The sequence below is a fragment of the Ambystoma mexicanum genome, chromosome 9 (genome assembly GCF_040938575.1).
Source record: "Ambystoma mexicanum isolate Mex_15411 chromosome 9, UKY_AmexF1_1, whole genome shotgun sequence".
Lineage (NCBI taxonomy): Eukaryota > Metazoa > Chordata > Amphibia > Caudata > Ambystomatidae > Ambystoma > Ambystoma mexicanum.
In genome coordinates this window covers 366,729,665-366,750,894 of record NC_090931.1, presented here as the reverse complement: position 1 = coordinate 366,750,894, position 21,230 = coordinate 366,729,665, and the positions used below count along the sequence as shown (strand labels likewise).

The window sequence follows — 21,230 nt, the reverse complement described above, 5'->3', positions numbered from 1 at the left end:
GTGTAAAGGAAGCTTGCACTGCTGCTGCTCGTGTAACACGTTCTCTGTGTAAGGGAAGCTTGCACTGCTGCTGCTCGTGTAACACGTTCTCTGTGTAAGGGAAGCCTGCACTGCTGCTGCTCGTGTAACACGTTTTGTGTGTAAGGAAAGCGTGCGCTGCTGCTGCTCGTGTAACACGTTCTGTGTGTAAGGGAAGCTTGCACTGCTGCTGCTCGTGTAACACGTTCTCTGTGTAAGGGAAGCCTGCACTGCTGCTGCTCGTGTAACACGTTCTCTGTGTAGGGAAAGCTTGCACTGCTGATGCTCGTGTAACACGTTCTCTGTGTAGGGAAAGCTTGCACTGCTGCTGCTCGTGTAACACGTTCTCTGTGTAAGGGAAGCCTGCACTGCTGCTGCTCGTGTAACACGTTTTGTGTGTAAGGAAAGCGTGCGCTGCTGCTCGTGTAACCCGTTCAGTGTGTAAAGGAAGCTTGCACTGCTATTGCCCACGTAGACCGTTTTCTGTGTAAGGGAAGGTTGCACTACTGGCAGCCTCGGCACTTATTATGTGTGTAAGAGAAGCTTGCACAGCTGTTGCTCATGTGTCGGACATCTCGAGGGTCGGGGAAGCGTACACCACCTTGATGCCTCGCGTCCCTTTATTTCCCTTCCATTGTGTATATATCCATGTGCTCAGCAGATGGTAGATATGTCTGTTCACCGCCTGCCCTCTGCCGTTGGGGGCGAGGGTACCCTGCCCACTTACCCAGAACCTATGGACACCTCTGGGCAGGTGGCTGAGGATCGCGAGCGCTGTCTGTGGGGCAATGCAGGGCTGGTTGAGGGGAGATTATCGCCCCGTGCTTAGACACAGACCTAGATGGGTCTAGTCTGAGTCCTGGGAGTAAAGCTGCGGGAATGAACCGGTGTGTGGGGCTGGATAGGGGGCCTCCAGCGGCGGGCCTCGGGGTCCATGCTCCCCCATACACCTGCTAGAGCACGTGCCCTGCGCCGCGAGAGGTGCAGCCAGCAGCTGTCCAAAAGGCAAGGTGTGGATCTAAACCGTTAAGACGAAGGGGGGAGAGGGGCGGGGGTCCTCCTGGCAGGCCCAGGGCCCTCTCCTGTTTTCACTAAAGGCGTCTTTGGCAGCCTGCCTTCCCTCTTGGCAAGGAATCGGCAGCGAGCAGCTCCAGAGCGGGATGGAAATAGTCAAATGAAATAGCCCACCGTGGGGCGGGAGGACCCGTCCTGCCCCAGTGATGTGGAGGCCTCCGTCTCTCTTCATCCATCCTCCCTCGGGCACGCCCCCTGCAGCCCCCTCCTACAATCCCGTCCCTGGGTGCCACTATGAGGCAGCTCTGGGATAAAACCCACAGCCGTGAAGGGACGGAGGCATTTCGCAACGAGATGGCGACCGGAATGGCTGCATCCCTCCTTCGCGTTCTAGTGCTTCTCTCCATCCTGGGGGCTTCTCTGCAGGGAGGTGAGTAGACGCCATTTCCTACACTGGACCTTGGTAAACTTTTCAGTACTTTCGACCTCTGGAATTGCCAGAAAGAGGCTTATCTGCACAGCGTATCCTGCCTGCCTGGGGGGATTGGTGCTGAGGAGCCATCAGGGCAAGTGCGCTGGAGCGGCCTTTACACTAAGATGGAGAGGCAGTGGGGTGGGGGCACGAAGTGGGGCATTTAGACTCGAGGCCGGGGTAGGCAGGGAGGTGGAGGGACATCCACAGTGAGGTGGAGGGGCATTGGAAAATAAAGGATTGTTAGCCAGAGAGGTGGAGGAGGATTGGAACAGGAAGGATGGGTAGTCAGTGAGGCGGAGGGGCATTGGGCATAAAGTGCTGGTAGCCAGTAAGGTGGACGGGCATTGGGACATGAAGGATAGGCAGTGAGGTGGAGGGGGATTGGAACAAGAAGGATTGGTAACCAGTGAGGTGGAGGAGGAGGAAGGATGGGTAGTCATTTAGGTGGAGGTGTATTGGGACTTGAAGGATAGGTAGTCATTGAAGATGAGGGGCATTGGGACATGAAGGCTGGGTAGTCGGTAAGGTGAAGGGGCATTGGGACATGAAGGATGGGTAGTCAGTGAATTCGAAGGGCAGTGGGACATTAAGGATAGGTACTCAGTGAGCTGGAGGGGCATTGGGACATGAAGAATAGGTAATCAGTGAATCGGAGGGGCATTGGGACATTAAGGATAGGTACCCAGTGAGGTGGGGGGGGCATTGGGACATGAAGGATAGGTAATCAGTGAATCGGAGGGCCATTGGGACATTAAGGATAGGTACCCAGTGAAGTGGAGGGGGATTGGGACATGACAGATCGGTAGTCTGTGAGATGGAATGGCATTGGGGCATGAAGATGGGTAGTCAGTGAGGTGGAGGGGCATTGGGACATGTAGGATGGGCAGTGAGCTGGAGGGGCATTGCAACATGAAGGATTAGTAGTCAGTGAGGCGGAGGGGCATTGGGACTTGAGGGATTGGTAATCAGTGAGGTGGAGGGGCACTGGAACATCAAGGATAGGTAGTTGGTGAGGTGGAGTGGCACTGGAACATGAAGGATAGGTAATCAGTGATGGGGAGGGGTATTGGGACATGAAGGATAGGCAGTGAGGTGGAGTGGCACTGGCACATGAAGGATAGGTAATCAGTGATGGGGAGGGGCACTGGAACATGAAGGATAGGCAGCGAGCTGGAGGGGCATTGCAACATGAAGGATTAGTAGTCCGTGAGGCGGAGGGGCATTGGGACATGAGGGATTGGTAATCAGTGAGGCGGAGGGGCACTGGAACATCAAGGATAGGTAGTTGGTGAGGTGGAGTGGCACTGGAACATGAAGGATAGGTAATCAGTGATGGGGAGGGGTATTGGGACATGAAGAATAGGCAGTGAGGTGGAGTGGCACTGGCACATGAAGGATAGGTAATCAGTGATGGGGAGGGGCACTGGAACATGAAGGATAGGCAGCGAGCTGGAGGGGCATTGCAACATGAAGGATTAGTAGTCCGTGAGGCGGAGGGGCATTGGGACATGAGGGATTGGTAATCAGTGAGGTGGAGGGGCACTGGAACATCAAGGATAGGTAGTTGGTGAGGTGGAGTGGCACTGGAACATGAAGGATAGGTAATCAGTGATGGGGAGGGGCATTGGGACATGAAGGATTGGTTGTCCGTGAGGCGGAGGGGCATTGGGACATGAAGGATGGGCAGTGAGGTGGAGAGACATAGGAGCATAAGGATAGGCAGCACTGAGACTAAAGGGTAAGCAGTGGAGTGGAGGTCCAGTGAGGTGCAGGGGCATAAGGGCATGAACGACTGGCAGTGAGGTGGAGGGGCAATGGGGCATTCATGGAAGTTGTGGGGCAGGGGCATCGGGACACGAAGAACAGAAGAGGGGTTAGGGGGATGTTGGGGCACGTGATGCAGTGCACTGGAAAGTGGACACTGGGGGCAGAGGGCGGAATCATCCGGTGTAGGGTGTGGATGTCAGGCAGAGATATCGGTGGAACTCAGTACCTGCAGGGGTGGCAGTGCCGTGCAGGGTTACTGGGTGGCAAAGAACAGGTGGCTAGTGAAATGGGTGCTTCTCGGGAGAGGCAGGGGAGGCGTTGTAGTGCAGTGGGTGGGATGTGTAGGGCTGGCTGTCAAATAGGCGATTCCCTGGACGAAAAGGGATAGCAGTGTAGTGCAGTGTTACTGAGTGGGACAGGTAGGACCGGCAGTGAAATGTGTGGTTAAAGGGGCAGGAAGTGGTGACAGTCTAGTCTGGTGTTTTTAGGCCGGATGTGTAGATCCGGCAGTGAAATAGGCGGTATTCTGGGCAGCAAGGGCAGGCAGTGCAGTGCAGTGCATTGTTACTGGGTGGGATATGTAGGGCAGGCAGTGTAGTGCAGTGTTACTGGGGGGTATGTAGGGCAGGCTGTGTTACTGGGTGGGGTATTTAGGGCAGGCAGTGTAGTGCATTGTTGCTGAGTGGGGTATGTAAGGCAGGCAGTATAGTGCAGTGTTACTGGGTGGGGTATGTAGGGCAGGCAGTGTAGTGCAGTGTTACTGGATGGGGTATTTAGGGCAGTGTAGTGCAGTGTTACTGGGGGGTATGTAGGGCAGGCAGTGTAGTGCAGTGTTACTGGGTGGGGTATTTGGGGCAGGCTGTGTAGTGCACTGTTACTTGGCTGGGTATTTAGGGCAGGCAGTGTACTGCAGTGTTACTGGGTGGGGTATGTAGGGCAGGCAGTGTAGTGCAGTGTTACTGGATGGGGTATTTAGGGCAGTTTAGTGCAGTGTTACTGGGGGGTATGTAGGGCAGGCAGTGTTACTGGGTGGGGTATTTAGGGCAGGCAGTGTAGTGCAGTGTTACTGGGTGGGGTATTTGGGGCAGGCTGTGTAGTGCACTGTTACTTGGCTGGGTATTTAGGGCAGACAGTGTACTGCAGTGTTACTGGGTGGGGTATGTAGGGCAGGCAGTGTAGTGCAGTGTTACTGGATGGGGTATTTAGGGCAGTTTAGTGCAGTGTTACTGGGGGTATGTAGGGCAGGCAGTGTTACTGGGTGGGGTATTTAGGGCAGGCAGTGTAGTGCAGTGTTACTGGGTGGGGTATGTAGGGCAGGCAGTATAGTGCAGTGTTACTGGATGGAGTATTTAGGGTAGTTTAGTGCAGTGTTACTGGGGGGTATGTAGGGCAGGCAATGTTACTGGGTGGGGTATTTAGGGCAGGAAGTGTAGTGCAGTGTTACTGGGTGGGGTATTTGAGGCAGGCTGTGTAGTGCACTGTTACTTGGCTGGGTATTTAGGGCAGGCAGTGTACTGCAGTGTTACTGGGTGGGGTATGTAGGGCAGGCAGTGTAGTGCAGTGTTACTGGATGGGGTATTTAGGGCAGTTTAGTGCAGTGTTACTGGGGGGTATGTAGGGCAGGCAGTTTTACTGAGTGGGGTATTTAGGGCAGGCAGTGTAGTGCAGTGTTACTGGGTGGGGTATGTAGGGCAGGCAGTGTAGTGCAGTGTTACTGGATGGGGTATTTAGGGCAGTTTAGTGCAGTGTTACTGGGGGGTATGTAGGGCAGGCAGTGTTACTGGGTGGGGTATTTAGGGCAGGCAGTGTAGTGCAGTGTTACTGGGTGGGGTATTTAGGGCAGTTTAGTGCAGTGTTACTGGGGGGTATGTAGGGCAGGCAGTGTTACTGGGTGGGGTATTTAGGACAGGCAGTGTAGTGCAGTGTTACTGGGTGGGGTATGTAGGGCAGTTTAGTGCAGTGTTACTGCGGGGTATGTAGGGCAGGCAGTGTAGTGCAGTGTTACTGGGTGGGGTATTTGGGGCAGGCTGTGTAGTGCACTGTTACTTGGCTGGGTATTTAGGGCAGGCAGTGTACTGCAGTGTTACTGGGTGGGGTATGTAGGGCAGGCAGTGTAGTGCAGTGTTACTGGATGGGGTATTTAGGGCAGTGTAGTGCAGTGTTACTGGGGGGTATGTAGGGCAGGCAGTGTTACTGGGTGGGGTATTTAGGGCAGGAAGTGTAGTGCGGTGTTACTGGTTGGGGTATGTAGGGCAGGCAGTGCAGTGTTACCGGTTGGGGTCACGGTGGAAGGTGTGCAGTAATCGCTTAGCGAGCCATCTGGGGGGGTATTCTCAAGCATTGTGGCGAATCATTGAGGGGTGAAGTGCAGTCAAAGAGTTCACGAAGTGCATGCAGTGAGGGAGTGCAGCACTGCATCTTATGGAAAAGTCAGTGAACTTGAGTGTCTGGAACGTGGAGTGGAGTGAGTGCGGTGCACAGCAAATAGTGAGGCGGGACAGCACTGAAACATGCAGAGCAGGGAGGGAATAGGAGTGCCATGGGGGCATGTGGAATCGGACACTGCGCGCGTGCCAATGAGGATAGGTTCATCAGACCTTGGTGATGGGTTTCTGGGACCTGCTGTGCGGGGAAGTGTCACTGGGGTGATGGAAGGATATCAACGCCCAGAACTGTGCACCACATCACCCTTGGTTGACATTACTATGGCGCCACTCATTCCGACCAATGCCATGTGCCAGTAACTGAGATGCAATGCCCGGATATGGGCGGTGGGGTTTTGTAAGATGAATTGGGCGTCACTGCAGGCCGGAGGAGTCACGCACCCTAGTCAGTGGCGTCGCTGTGGGGGGGGGGGGGGGGGGCGGTGCCCCCCTGGGAAACCCTGTGCCCCCCTTTGTGCCCCCCCTACCTAAGACGTTCAGTGACCATGTTCTCCCCCTTTTGTCTGTGTCCCCCTACTTTTGTCTTTGGACCCCTCTGTGACCTTCCTAAATTTGATTCCTGGCTTCGCCTCTGACCCTAGAGTGTGCAACATAGCAGACTCCGGTGGTCGGCAGTGCAGCACAGCCACGCCAGAAGCAGACAATCTGAGCAGCAGGGGGCAGTGAACTGAAGGGCCCTGGGAACATAGATCAGCAAACCGTTCGGTGGAGGGTCCTGGAGGTGCGGTGTCAGGCCTGGTGGTCGAAGTGTAAAAAAAGATAAGTAGTAGAACTATGTTCCCTCGCCCCGTCCCCTTTTCTGCCCACTCCCCCCAACTCACCACCAGCACCCCCCTACCCCCAACTTCCCAACCCACCCAGACCCCCATTCAACCCATTACTGGGTCCTTCCTTTCCTCCACTGCACACTGGAACATTGTGTTTTACAACAGTTCTAATAAAACTGAAGAAAACAAAATGAAAGAAAATGGATTTAAATGACCACCATTAGCGTGTCATTGTCCCACTCAGCATGCACCTGCATGCAGCCTCCCCTTCACCACCCACCGTTCACACCACTTAAAGAACGTGGCCAGCCACCTATGCGCACCTCCTGTTGCCTGCAAACAAGCTTGAGCCTATAGCCATTCATATGCAGATCCAAATGCCCATCAAGCTGGGATATTTGGCTGTGTGGGAACGGGTTGTACATCCCAAACACTCTATTCAAATGCAGAATCCCCTTCAGGCACTTGATAGCACAGTTCAATGTTATACTGCCTTGATATCAGCAGAGCGTGGGTTCGACTCCCCAGTAGGGATGAAGTTTTAAACAAAAAGGATTAAAAAGGGTTGTTACAAAAATTGCCGTCCTGGAATGGTATTCTGGGTCCCATAAAGTAAGGGTCCTACCCTGTAGTTCCCGCCCACTTTGACCTCTGTTTAGGCCAGTGGAACATGTAGTGCAGGCATAGGAGTTTGGTAGTCACTGGAACATAAGTGCCTGCAGGGTTGAGACATGTGTAGACAGAGAGGTTGTGGTTCGTTGGAACATATAGTGCGGGGACGTAGACAGGTTAGGGCCTGAGTGGGCAAGGCCCACCCACAATCTTAAATACCCACTCTGCAGCACTGTGTGGGCATTTACAGATGTTAATGTCACTGCAGTGGCCCAACTTCATTAGCTTCAGGAACCCCTTGTAGGACAATCCTGGCTTCGCCTCTGACGGGTAGGTTCATTGGGACATGTAGGGGTGGCCGCAGCGAGGCGGTGATTCCTTGTGGCATGTAGTGCAGGGGGAGAGGTGGGAATTCATATAAGCATATGGGGTACAGATCGGCCCATGTGACACAGGCAGGGGGTTGTGGATCATTGTGAAAGTAGCACAGGCGCAAGATCACATGTAGAACAGGCAGTGTGGAGCCTTTGCAGTGCACTGTTTTTTCTCGTTCCTTTGCATGTAATTCACTCGAAAATGACCACCTGATTTGCCAGAGTTATCAAGCTGATGAACATGTTATGTGGCTTTCCCAACATGTTTCAGCCTAGAAATTGTGTCTGAATGTGTGTAGAACACGTCATCACTCGGGGCACCCATTGCCAGCAGTGAGACGAGGGAAAATCAGGCAGTAGGGGGCGTGTCTCTGGAGAAAGAAGGCACAGGCATTCATGCCACGTGGGACTGGAAGGGCAGGCAGAGAGTTTGTGTGCCATTTGGGGATGTGACGTGCGGGTGTTGGTAGAGAGTAATTAGAAATTGATTTTCAGCAACTTTGAATGGATGTCAGAGGGTAGACAGGCTCGAGCTGGCCTTTGGGGTACTAGTGCAGGCCCAACATGCCAGTCTGGGCCAGTGTGTTTGGTCAAAGTGGACTCGTTTTTATTGGTCAAGTTGTCCCAGTTGACTGAGTTACTTCAATGTGCAGCTAGTAGCTTTGGCCAGTGGTACTGAACATGTATTCTATTAAATGTACAGCTTGGAACACATTTTACCAACGCTCCTCTTTAGGCACTGCTTACCAGTATGTCACAGAATGAACAACTTAACATTTGCGACTGTGGGCCACATTTTCATTGGTGTCCGAGACGATTGTATGCCCCAGTCAACCCTGAGGACATCGACACATTAAAAATTGATAGTGTACTCTGGGTGTCTTGGAAAGCTGATATGTATTTACGGCAGTGTGGTGGGCAGTCATTGAAGAAGGTACATGCAGTGCTGCCCCGTCAGACCCCCAATTTTGCCCAAGTCCTGCGAGTCCGCAAAGGGCACAGGAAACCCGCCAGCAGGGCACGTTGTGCCTTAATATCATAACGTTAGGGATTATGATGGACGACACACACCACTTTAAAAAGTGCAGTGCTTTTTCTGTCACTGTTGTGTAGTTGCACACGGCAACATTGACATCCCTGCACTGTTGTCCTGCCAGTCGCACCCCCTCCTTCCGCTGGATAATAGATTTCATCTAAAGTGCGGCAGACCTCACAATGGCATCCCCCAACGGTCCAGGGGAGGGGCTAGGGGGAGGACAAAGTTAGTGGCACTAGTCTTCTGGAAGTGCAAAGTTAACTTTAGCCGACCTCCAGCCCCATCCAAAATCCAGAAGGCCAATCTAAGGAGTTCAGCAGAATCTGTCCATCGCCTAGACAGTGTAACTCTAGTCAGGGGTCTGCAACATTCGGCTCTCCAGATGATTTGGACTACAACTCCCATCATCTCTAACCAGCATAGTCAATAGCCATTTATCATGGGAATTGTAGTCCGAAACATCTGTAGAGCCAAAGGTTGCAGACCACCCCTGCTCTAGGTCCTCTAGAAAGGTGCGTGAATTCCTGGAAACCATTTCCTTAAAATAGCAACTCGGGCAAGGTGCACACTTACACAGAATGTGAAAAGTCAGGGTGAAGAAAGCAAAAAAGTGATATACTTATTTATTTAAATGATTATTTATTTAAAAAAAATAAAGTGGATCTAAGTGTTCCATGCTCCCCGTGCTTTGATTTGGTGGCTAAGGTGAGGGAAATAGATTTTGTAGGGAATTTATCAAATGTACAGTTTTACTTGACATGTTTCTGACATGGTTTGCGTTCCTTATTATGTCGTTTTCTGGTGGTGCGCAGAGCTATGACAAGTTCCCAAGTATGCACACTTTTTGAATGGGGTTGTAATAGGGCAAGGGAGCACGCAAGTGACCCTCAAGCCCACTCTGAAAAGTTGGCATCTATGTGCTTGCGGCTCTGACTGGCGGAAGGCCACCGGGCACATGATGCTTAGAGAGTAGTGAGGTTCAGACATGGATGGAGACTGTGCGTGGGTGCGGTGGGGGCTACATTCCTCCTTGGGTGTCTCCAATGTGTAGTTCGGAAGTCACTATGTGCCGCTCGTTATTTGGTCTTAATGGTTATTGCGAGAGTCCGATAGTAGAGGCTGGTCGGTTGCATCTCAGCATGGTTTGAAGGTTGTTGACTTCAGTGAGCCTGAGAGTAAGACGCAATACGCACCATAACCTCATGCCTTGGTCTTCCCTACTAGTTCACGCAACTCTAATTCTTTATATGGAAGATGTCAACATGTTTAGTTGTTTAGACCTTTGTTTTACCTGTAGCATAGCACCATGGCAAGATCTTTGCTGAGGTAGGCTTATTCTTATGCATGGCGAGTGGTCACTTTTGCAGGAACTATTCCTAAGTATGTTGGTAACTGGCGTGTCTGGGCGAGGGAAGTCTCGTAAGCGCTGGACAGACCAGTCCGCAATTCCTTTTCAGTATCAGGACAAGGGCTACGCCAGCGTGTTCGGCGATCATTTATAGAGCGTGTGATCCATGATCACTTTTGATGTAAGGTCCATTGAGGTCAGTTTCTGCTCATTGATCTAGTTTGATGTAACACTGCCTCCATCCTCTGCTATTGTATTGTACAGTTGTCATGTATAGCAGACCTTGGATATGTTTGCAGGCGGCTCTGCAGGGAAAGGGAGGGTTAGTGGGGGAGAGGAGGAGGAAGTAGGCGTGAAAGGACATGTGTAGATGAGTGCAGACCGGAAGTACCCGAGTCCTGAGTGCCGGTAGTGCTCTCTGTAGTTTGTGGTGTTGCATCTTCTTGGTGATGTGTTTATCAACAAGCGGAGTGGGGGGGGGCGTGAGATCTCTTTGGTGAAAGTGCTCGGACATTGGGTATAGCCACTGTCATGCAGAGCGTGGGCACGGGGTATAGCCACTGCCATGCAGGGCGTGTGTGATAGAAATAAGCATGAGCTCTGAGCTGCTCCGCCGAGGTTCTGGTACGAGACGCATTAAGCTGCTCTCTGTGTGAGGGGCTGTGCATTGCATGAGGGGGGATATCCTACTAGATAAAGAGGGGCGTCAGTTGGTGAAAGGAGAGGGGGTTTAGGGTTCATGAGGCATCCAGAGCTAGACTGAACAGTTTGATCTTGAGCTGGGAAAAGAGGGCTTACCTTGACGTTATCCACCAGTATGAGAAGTTCTTACTTTTCTGAGCTACGTTGCATTAGGCGTGTGGAGGGATGTCAGTGTCTTATAACTGCTGGGGAAGGGTTGGGTGGGGGATTGACCTGATTGGTCCAGGCTCCTGAGTGATGCTCAGCCATATTGCTTTCCTTGGGGAGGCTGACCTGATGCGGCACAGTCTCGGTTACGGCCTGCTTGCAGGGTTGGAGTTGAGACTGGTCTTGGCTCCGCTTGGTTTTAGGGTCTAGGTTTGTGAATGCTATTTATGATCTTAATGCCTGAGTGGGTTACCCCTTGGAGGGTGCGGGTTCACATTAGTTCTTCAGGGGCAACAATGTGTCAGTTTGCTTTGTGGTCTGTGGTGTAGCCTCTGGCTTCATCTTTGAAGAATAGGGTGGAAGAGAGATCTCTAGGCCCCATGGGATTATTCTTATCAGGGAATCTGAGCCCTTATGCAGTTGTATAAGAGATTTTGCTCTATTTGACTATATTTCTAGAGGATGGAAGTGTCTCGGGCAGTATACCGAGATATCTTTTTGAGAGTTTTGTAATCGGGACTGTAAGATTGGAGGGGTCTTTCTTGTCGTGGGTTTTCTGTTTTATTTCATTTTAGTATATAGGAATGTGAGTTTGAGACATTGTCATTGTCGGCGGCGAAGTCCCCCTCAGAGTCCATGGTATAGTCCCATATAGAGATGCCAAACTCAGAAACCCCCTGGCAGCATTCAGCCTGTAGTGTCTTTCCTACAGCCACATTTAAGGTTAAACAGTGCACTGTCGGGCGTGCTGTAGGGTCTGTGGTTATATTATTTAGTGGAGCGTGAGCCTCCTGCAGCACCGTGGACGCAGGGTGTCCCTGAATCTCCGGAGGAATCTCTGTGATTCTGTGGTGTGTCTTAGACCCAGCACTGGAGGATCTCTCCGGGTTCCATGTTTGCCCTGTGAAAGATCTGTGTGATTTGGGCAGAGCACTGGATTACCGGCCCGGGGCTATGGTTTCACCATGCAGAGGCATTATGCATTCAGGGAATTTCGCCAAATCTGTGGTCTATTTGTGCATCTCCAACCGTGCATCAGAGGATCTCTCTGGGCCACAGGTTTGTCCCTTAGAAGACAGATCTATGAACGTTCTTCGAATTTGGCAATTTAGCCAAATTTCTTTGGATGATGTTCAGTTTTTTTGTTACTATTAAAACCATAGGGAGAACCCCTGCATCTCCTCCTTCGACCCACCAAACCCACTCTACTATACACCCTACCGAAACATACCATCTATGGTTTTCTGGTAAAAAAAAAGGCGGCAACAAATGTGGCAAAAATACATTTGGCAAACATGCCCTTCGTCAAAAGTGGGTAATACCATAGAAGACTACATGTGTCTCAGTCAGTGCACTGGAGACATCTGCCTGTTTACAGCCATGCATTCTCCGACTGGGCACCAGAGGATCTCTGTAGGCCTCAGGTATATACCGTGGAGCACTGTATGGGCCTCATAACGAGGTCCCCAGACCAGTAAAAATGCTGGAAAAATTACTGGTAGCACCGAGACCAGCATTTTGTTACCAGACCAGGGAAACCAGAGTTTCCCAGTGGGGGCTTTTAATATTTTTAGGAAGAGGTCAGGTCTTATGCCTGGCCTAACTGTGTTGTACTGTCCAAGCGCACTGATGCCTGTGGGCTACCGGCGCTCTACAAGCATAAATACATTCATACAAATACAATATACCAGCAGGCCTGACCTGCCAGTAGATCAGGCAGGACAGGTAGCAACCTGCAAAGAAATGCCAGAATCACTGGCACTGCTACCAATCATTCCGGCAATCCCATCCCATGGAGTCCTATGAAAATCCATGGAATGGGAACTTACCACCGTCTAAGCTGCCTGTAATATCCCGGTAATACTGGGAGATCAGGTGGCGAAGATGGTAAGGGGAGTTTCCCGGTGGCCCTCTGGAATTACCAGCGGATTCCGGGAAACTTGTGACGAGCCCCTATGTCTCACAGAGTGATCTGGAAGGATCTGGAATGATCTAGAGCACCAATCGGGCATTGTGTTTTCTCTGTATGGAGGAATGGGAGTCTTGCACCATTCACTTGAAGATCTCACTAGGTCTTGGGCCTATTCTATAGAAGACTGAGCGTGCCTGGGGGCTGTGGGCTCTTAATATGGAGGCACGAGTCTCGGCACGTGCACGGGGGGATCTCTCCAAGTCTGTGGTTTGTTTTATAGTGGAACAAGAGTCTGAGACAGTGCCTCGGAGGGACATGTCTGTGGTTTATTATCCTGGCTGAGCGAGAGGCTCTAACATGACGGAGAATTACTGAGAAAATGAAACGCAGACACAGAAATGCATTTATTACGTTGCTTTTTCTATAGCATACGCATCGTGTGCACCTAGCACACCCTGTGCTAAATCTCTATACTCACCATCAGGTTGTCAACGCAACACCCTCTTGCCTATGCTGGGCCTAGTCATTAATTCCAGGAAAATGCATTGGGGGCTGCTGGGTTTCCAGAACCAACGATCTGGTGTTAGGATATTCGAGTCCAGAGCCCTCCACCTCGCCATCACTTCATGTAGTCTTGGCCCATTGGGCGTAGATTTCCTTGCCAAGGGTTTACTCCACTGTCATTGGGTGTGAACATCACTGTGTGTAGTGTGCATGCAGTATGCATAGAGTGTACATAACAGGCAATGGCGGCAGGGTAATACTGACTGGGGTAAGGGTGACTGCTAAGGGTGTTTCGGGGTTGCCAACAACATGCCAATCATCTGGTCAGTGACGTGTGGGAGGTAAGAGCCCTGCAGTAACAGAGTTAGTCCTTGGCCAACGTGAGTCACAGACCACGAATGAAGGAGATTAACATGTGCCACCTTTCACAGTCAGTTGCGCAGCATCCTAGCATGTGCACGCTGCATGCATTCGGTTTGATTACGATCAGAAACCTCTTATTGGAACTTCCGAAAACACCTTAAAACATGGCTATTTACTGAGGAGCTACAAAAATAACTGCACACAACGCTGTAACCTAGTAAGCCTAAATAACAAAACAGCCACTGTTCCCGGCGTCACCTGTGAAACTATTTAACTGTGACATGTGTGCACCTATGTCGACTGTGAAAATATGTAACCATTGTAATCTGTGTATCTATGTAACCTAATACGCCAGCAAGGAACTTCAATACCACCTTTTGTCTCATTGTCTCATTGTCACGTACAGCGCCTAGATGCCCTCGGGCTAGGCGCGCTATATAAATTGCAAAATAAATAAATAAATAAAATGCAAGTCTCCCTGGGAAGCAACTAAACACTGTAGTGTACAGGTACAGTAACGTGGAAACAATCAGAAGGGTAGACTTGGGAGAATATAGAGGGGTACAGAGAGTATAGGCTCTGGAAATAGGTTAGGGAGGGAAAGTGGAACTTACTTAAAGCAGAGATGACCTCGAAGAGGGTCTCTCTGGTGTCACTTAAGCTTAGGCCTGGAGTAGAAGAGACTCAGAATTGCCTGCTGCTTCCATTAGTAAGCAACTCCTCTGAACACTCTTTCTCCTTAAACTGTTAATTATAAATGCACTTAGGTACCCACTCCAACTGCTCTCTGCTCCCTCTCCTTCTCTTCCCTTTTGGCACTGTGAGCTAGCATGGTACAGTATAATGGTGCTGCACAATATGTGCGTTGAGATGGTGGGAATCTCAATAAAAGATACCCATAAATAGTTCAGGTCAGCCATGAGCGTGTGCTGGGGTCACCCCCAAAAGAGCACTTTCTACTGGTGCCTGTGTTGTTTATTATTGGTTTTTCAAAATAATATAAAAATAAAGTGGTGGTCACATTTAGAACAACTTGATGGAGTGTGTACTCTTAATGGTCTGCAGATCTGTACACTTGTCAGCGACTATGCCGTTTTGTGGCCACTGACCAAAACGTTGTCTTTCTGGGGTGGACTGATGAAGAGTACATAGGTTTTGCTCTTGACCTTTTAGAACATACATAAGGAGGATGCTGGTCAAGCGACTGCACCAAATATCAAAGAATTGGCCGGGCTAGTGTCCTGGATGGGTCAACAGGCAGCCCTTCAATTTCATCCGTGTGCCAGATGCAATACAGTTGTGCATGGGTCATCAGGCATCCACACCCCCCGGCCATGAAGCTTAATGGAGACTGGCTTTGATCTACAGGTCAGTTCCTTTCCCACTTCACCAGAATGTGGAGTTATGCTTGGCAAAGCAAGCCCCACCACCACCGTGCCACAGAACTGATGCACCAATGCAGCAGGAGATATCCAATGATCTGCTGCCACAAACCAAAAGAACAGAGATTTGAAAGGTCCACCAAACATCACTTCCTCTCCGGCTACGCACCATAAAAAAGCTCCTGAGTGAGTCCAAAGGCCTCCACTACTCTCCACTCAGGCATTAAAAATGACTCATGCAGGGTCATCAGCCAATCACTGTTCTCTGGCACACACCAGAGGAAACTCGTGCATGAATCCACAAGCACTCTCTGCATCTTAGGGGAGGCGGGAATGGGTCAGCGTATCCCCCGGTTCGGTGCCACCATGGAGCTTCATTTGTGCCTGTGACTTGGGCCCCGGGCCGTTACCGGACAGTGAGGCCGGCAGAACACGGGATTATTACCTAAATATTAGTCGAAGTTCTAGATTCCTGGAGATGCGTTCTAGATTCCTGGAGATGCGTTCTACTTGCTTCTATCTAATACTTATTTAAAACACAACCTCTGTTCTTTGGCTCCAGTACATTTTGTTTTATTGTGTGCTAAATTGCATTTTTCTTCGTTCACACACTAAGAAATTCTCAATGACTACTGGGGAGCTATTGACATAGATGTCCTTCCTTGCCCAAAATGACACCCTTCCTCTGCCTAGAACCCCTATAATGCTGCTGTCTGGGGTACCAGTAACTGTTTTTAAAAAGTTGTGCAATAGCACTGCGGCTGTTTTACAATGAAAAAAAAAACTGCATGGGAAAATGGCTGCCATGATCAAAGGCAAAAGGGGACTACTTGTACTCCCTTCTTCCTTTCCATGAAAATCATTGGTGCGGTAGGGGAAGAAGCGAGGCATTGGGGTGTCAAGTGAGCACAAAGGCTGCAGGGTGGGCAGGGAGAAGTAACTGTAAAGGACGGATGCCCTTCGCTCTGCTATCAATGGTACATTTTGTATGCGTTTTTGTGCCAAAATGTATTATGTTATGCTATGTTACACAGACTTGGTATAGCGCTGGCACCACTGGAAGGTATCTTGGCCCTGTGACAGGATAACCCAGAGGCTCATGAAGATGTACCCAAAGAAAAAGCAAAATCGAGTAGCTACTGAGGGTAAAGAAATGTTTTGCGGGTTTCACGAAAATCAAAATGATCATCAATGCACCTAAGAGCCAGAGGAAGCGAGTTCCAGAGTAGGGGAGCTGCAACAGAAAAGGTCTGACCGCCAATGGTTGCCTTCCGAAAGCATGGAACAGAAAGAAGATGGCTATTGGCTTTCCCTGTGTTTGTTTTATCAACACATAAATAAACTGCGAGCGTGGAGAGTGTAAGGGAAGTGTGGTGGGGGATTGGCTAGGGGGAGGATGTCGGGAGATCTGACTTCCTGCATCCGGAGGTCCGTGTTTGACCATAAGGCATTCTGGCGTTACCTCCCAATGGGCAAAGAGAAAGCCTACCTGGGAAGTAACCCGAGTGCACAGTGGTAGTGTTATATAATATGGATTACAACTACGGGGTTCGATTACTAAGGGTACAGGAAGCTCGATATGGCGAGAGATGGGATACAGTCGATTACAGGCAAGGGAAACCGGTTAAGGAGGGAAAGTTGGTCTCAGTCTAGGTAGCGGAGCTTCTGCAGATTCACTCCAGTTGAAGATATAGTTCTGTACATTTCCAACGACCTGATCTTCCCTACTACCTTGGGATGATAGCTCAGGGGCAACGCGCTCATCTTGGAAGCAAGACAACACAGAGCAACATAAGTTCAATCCCCGGTCCACATAACCCACTACAATTGCAATGACTGCATTGCTACATCCGGGGTCGATATTAGCGATTCCCCTCCCATGCCTTCTTTAGCTACAAGAGAGGAAGTAATTGTTAATATTGGTAGATATGACATTATTTTACTTAGCACAGAATCTCCACATGCAAAGTGTTTGCGCCAATAGCTCTCGGGCCACAAAAGGTTTGCTCTGCCTCTCAAGGACAGTGCCTGGTATCAGAAAGCAGACCCCTTAAACTGTCCCTTGCAAATCCTAGAGTATGAATAAAAGGGAAAGGGAAGAAAAAGTAAATCCTAATATGAATGTGTTGAAACACTTCATTTTAATATTCCGTGATGGGAAATCGCAGGAGGCACACTTCCTGTAGTAAGTTTTTTGATCCATTCTAGCAAGACAAATCTTTCAAATTTTAAGTATGTCTGAGAGACTGGAGGCTTTTACGAGCTATTGTTATAAATGAAAGGCAATCCTGAAGGACATACATGTTTATATTGCATATGTATACATACATGTAAGTAATGGAAATGGGTATTGTAGTTCACTGTTGTGATCCACACACACTCACTAGAGCAATATTAACAGTGGAGTTTCAAGGACGATACGGGGACACTGTTTGCAGGGAGGGCAGTCTTATTGGTTTCCTCTGATCCAGAAAAGGTCAGTGAGGAGGCTAATGCAGGAAGAAGGAAGCGGAGTACAAGCCTTGGCCACTGGAAAGACTTGTTCTATCCAGAATAGTCCAGCCATGAACAAGCAGCGGGCATGCTCTATGTCATTGGCCATGCTGTAGTCCATACTCAGCTCCGTCACCAGTCTTGCAGGCTCCCGAGTGAGGTAAGCATCTTTCTAGCACTTCCCCTCAACCTCTACTGCACCCAAATAGGTCTTGATCCTTGTGTGGAGGTCCTGCCCGGAGAAGTGGGCTCTGTAGCAAAGTTCCTGTGAGTGCTTCCAGGCCGCACACAAGGTTGGAAGCACCCAATGACTGCAGAATGCCTGGCCTAGCTCTTCTGGGATGCTCACACTTTGTCGTGGGTTTGTGTCCTGGTGCAACGTTTTGCTCCCTCTGTGAGTCTCTGTGGCAGAAGCGTGGCATTATTTGGGGCTTCACTGACACCCCAGGGTCAGGTGAAGATTAAAACAGTCCCATCAGCCGCCGACAGAGGCTTAAAAACGGACAGGGGCAACTTGGATGCAGGATTGAAAAGAAATCACAAAATGGAGACATGTAATGCATCCCTCAAGGCGAGAGGGTGACTGGGGAAGAGGGACGTCCCCGTGTGCGCCTCGGCCTCACAGCTGCAGGGGAGGGACTTGGCGCCCTCCACAGCCCTTCTCTTGACAGAGCCTGGGGCGGGAATGTACACAGCCATCTTGGCGCAACGCTGGGACCTCCAGATGTTCCACAGAGCCTCTGGACACGTTGTGAGGCTTTCCTCTCAAAGAAGAAAGCCACCTCACGTTCAGGAAATCCTGATGCGGTCCGCTCTTCTCGGCACAATGTACTGCACAAAGTGCAGCTTAAGTGTTTATGTCATGAGCCATGCGACTTGTTCACCACGACCCTTCCTTTTCTTCCTTATTCCCTCCCTTCCATTCTTCCCTCACCCGCTCGAGCCCTTCACTCCTTGCCCCTCCGCCCTCCGCAGAACTCAGGAGGATAGCTCAGGGGCAACGTGCTCGCTGCGGAAGGTAAACGACACGGAGCACCACAGGTTCGATCCCCGGGACCGCGCTAAGAAACCTCTGGGTGTTAAGCGCGTTATAAATAACCTATCATATCATATCATAATCCATCTTTCTCTCTCCTGAAGAGATTTGAAGCTATGCCTAGTCCGGCTAATGGCGCACCTGGTCTGCGATCTGAGATTCTTCGGCACTTCTTTCCTTTATTTGGATAGAGTAAGACTAGGTTCTTGCATCTGCGCGGATGAGCACTCAGGTTTGTGCTAAGTTATGTTATTTTATGGTACCAAAGCTTGATATAACGCGGCTATTACCCAGAGGTATCTTGGCGCTGTTTCTGGACACCATGTGGCCGTATCAGAGAGAGTAAGAGAAGGGGAACCGTCTGGATCACTTGGAGTATAGAATTTTTTTAGAGCCTTTAAGGAATTTGAAGAATTTGTCAAAGAGCCTCAGGGTCAATGGCAGCGCGTTCCGAAGGCAAGGCCCCGCCACAGAGAACGCCCAACCATCCTTTTTAAAATCCGCGGTACACATAGGCATCAATGATTAGCGGACCGCAGTACCATACCAGCGGCATAGGGAATATGCTTTTCTTCAAAGGTACAAGGTTACACTTCGAGGGTCAGTGAGCGCCTCTCATGGAAAGAACATAAAAGTGTGGGCCACCACCATTCTTACTCTGAAGAAAGAGGTTATTCCAGTTCCACTTTGGGGCCAGCGAATGGTGTTCATTGACATTGACATGGTTGTGCAAGTAGTAGCTCGCCCTTGTTAATTGGCTTGAGCATCACTTTGCTGTTATAATAAGAAGCGGAATTCAAGTTCCTCTAGCTATAATATCAAAATCTAGTTCTTGCATCACCTGTTGGTTGCACCGCTGGGCCATTGCAAACAATAGTAAGGGGGCTTTGCCAAAGCTTGGCCCAGGCCTCAACAAACCCTGTAATGAAAAAATATGGTGTGTGGAAGGTTCTGAATTAAGCCTAACTACTTGCAGTGCTCTGGGCCTCTTTCTATACATTTTTTAGCCCATCTGTGTCATTGCAGAAGGCGACCTGCAAAATTCAAATCAGTCTGATATGTCAGCCCACCACATTTCCTCTGCACGGAAAACAAGCAACTCTGGACATGTTTGGCCTTGCTGAGCCTCTTCAACGATATACAGCTTGGTTTACTATGTCACCAAACCCTGTGTCAGCCCTGCTTTCACAATGTGGCTAGTGTGGTGTTGAGGTACAGTGCAGCCATAAAGACAACGACGGAGTCAGGGTGAAGACAGAGGGGGCGGCTGCCCACCCTGGCCTGCCCCCTGGTGCCCAGTGCGCCCCCAACCTCCTGCTGGGGCCCTTTTATCCGCCCTACGCCCGCACCAAAAGCTGCCTCCACTACTGACGAAAGATGGCCGGTCCTTCCCTTTCTTGGGAGATAAAGGATGCACACAATGCCGCGTGTGTGTGCGTGTTGATATACTGAAGGCAAGGTATATTTGAGACTTCTTTTGGTGTGAAGTGATAGAATCTTCGTGGAATCTAGCAGGCTGCTGATCTTACCGATTGGCTGCGGCTGTATCCTCTTGTGTGCCCCTAATGCTTGCACAATGGCAGCCACCCTCTCACACAACACAGCCACACCAAGACCAGCGGCCACTGCACTCCAGGGGCAGAGCCAAAGTACCCGTTCATATATTATCGGACAACGAATACCCTGGCATCTGTAGACCACCAGGCGAACTAGTGCTTTCAGCAGACAAGTATTATTTTTGTAATCGGGAAACGACCTCCTCTGAGGAATATGAGCCCCAAGGCTGTGTGCGTTAACCCCTTAACTGCCGGGCTATTATGCAAGTCTATGCAAAAAGGACGAACATACTCGTCCTTGGCACGGGTAAGTCCATATGAGCAAAAGCTTTGGTTATCTCAAAATGCCTGTGTGTACCTCCCACTGTGTGTTCTTTGCAGGGCTGGTGAAGCCCTCCCTCCCTCCTGTAACTAGGCATCAGGTCCCCAAGAGTATGAGGGACATAATCCATGCATGCCAGTCTCTTATCGCGGCACCTTCTCTCATTGGTCAATTAGTGAATGATGTCACAATAGATCTTAAAACTCAACCAAGCATCCTCAAGGGAGCATTTTGGAATCCTCTTTGATGTTGATTGTGGGTGATGCATTATTAAAACGAGGGAGCTTTCTTGTTGTTAGATGCCCACTTTAAGCAGCAAAGTGGCAGCCGTGCGGAGTGCTGCCATTTCCTTTGCTTCATTCTGGCACGGGTCACGGCTGAGTGTGGACTAAGCTCACCGTAAGAAGGCCCAGCTGCAGCAATTAACTGAATCTGCGGCCTTAGCTCACTCTCTCTGCCCCCACACCTCCGAGAGCTCAGGGGAACCAGCCTGACAACGTGCAGAGGTGGCCCTCAGTGCGCTGGCTGCAAACCCTACACGTGCATTTTCACTAAAGGTAAGCCACTGGGCCCTGTCGGAAACTGCCCCTATCCCTTTGAGCCCGGGCTTCATGTGATGTCCGAGCCCTGCTAGATATCCCAGGCCTGTCTCCTGTATGCTTCTCACTGAGGACAACTTTTCAGTTTCCAAGTGATACTTCCATATTTATTTATTTATAGAGTTTCGCATATCACCGTTTGGTCACTTCAGAGCACCAGACAGAGGGGAAATTCTGGTTGGTGCTATTCCATAGTTTACGGCAGTGTAGACGGTTAGGTCCCTTTCTCTGGCCAGGGCTATGGGGAACCCAGAGCGTGGGCTGATGAGCTCCTGGGAATGTCCATCCATGCGTTTGCCATTTGAACGCCCAATGAAGTACCAGATTATCTTAAATAGGTCCCCTCGTCTACTCTGAAA

General features: G+C 50.2%; 1 protein-coding gene across 13 annotated transcripts in view; it reads left to right on the top strand.

Annotated features, from left to right (window-relative positions):
• The first annotated feature begins 1,245 nt into the window (after nt 1-1,245).
• Nucleotides 1,246-21,230, top strand: part of ELN (elastin) — a 187,185-nt gene continuing 167,200 nt past the window's right edge. For 6 of the 13 annotated variants that reach the window (XM_069614817.1, XM_069614816.1, XM_069614812.1 and 3 more), the window contains exon 1: nt 1,247-1,462. In XM_069614817.1, the coding sequence (XP_069470918.1) occupies nt 1,327-1,462 (136 nt within the window). In that variant the 5' untranslated portion in view covers nt 1,247-1,326. Of the gene's footprint in view, nt 1,463-21,230 lie in introns of all 13 variants that reach the window. The other 7 variants (XM_069614815.1, XM_069614811.1, XM_069614807.1 and 4 more) reach the window with 5 other exon arrangements.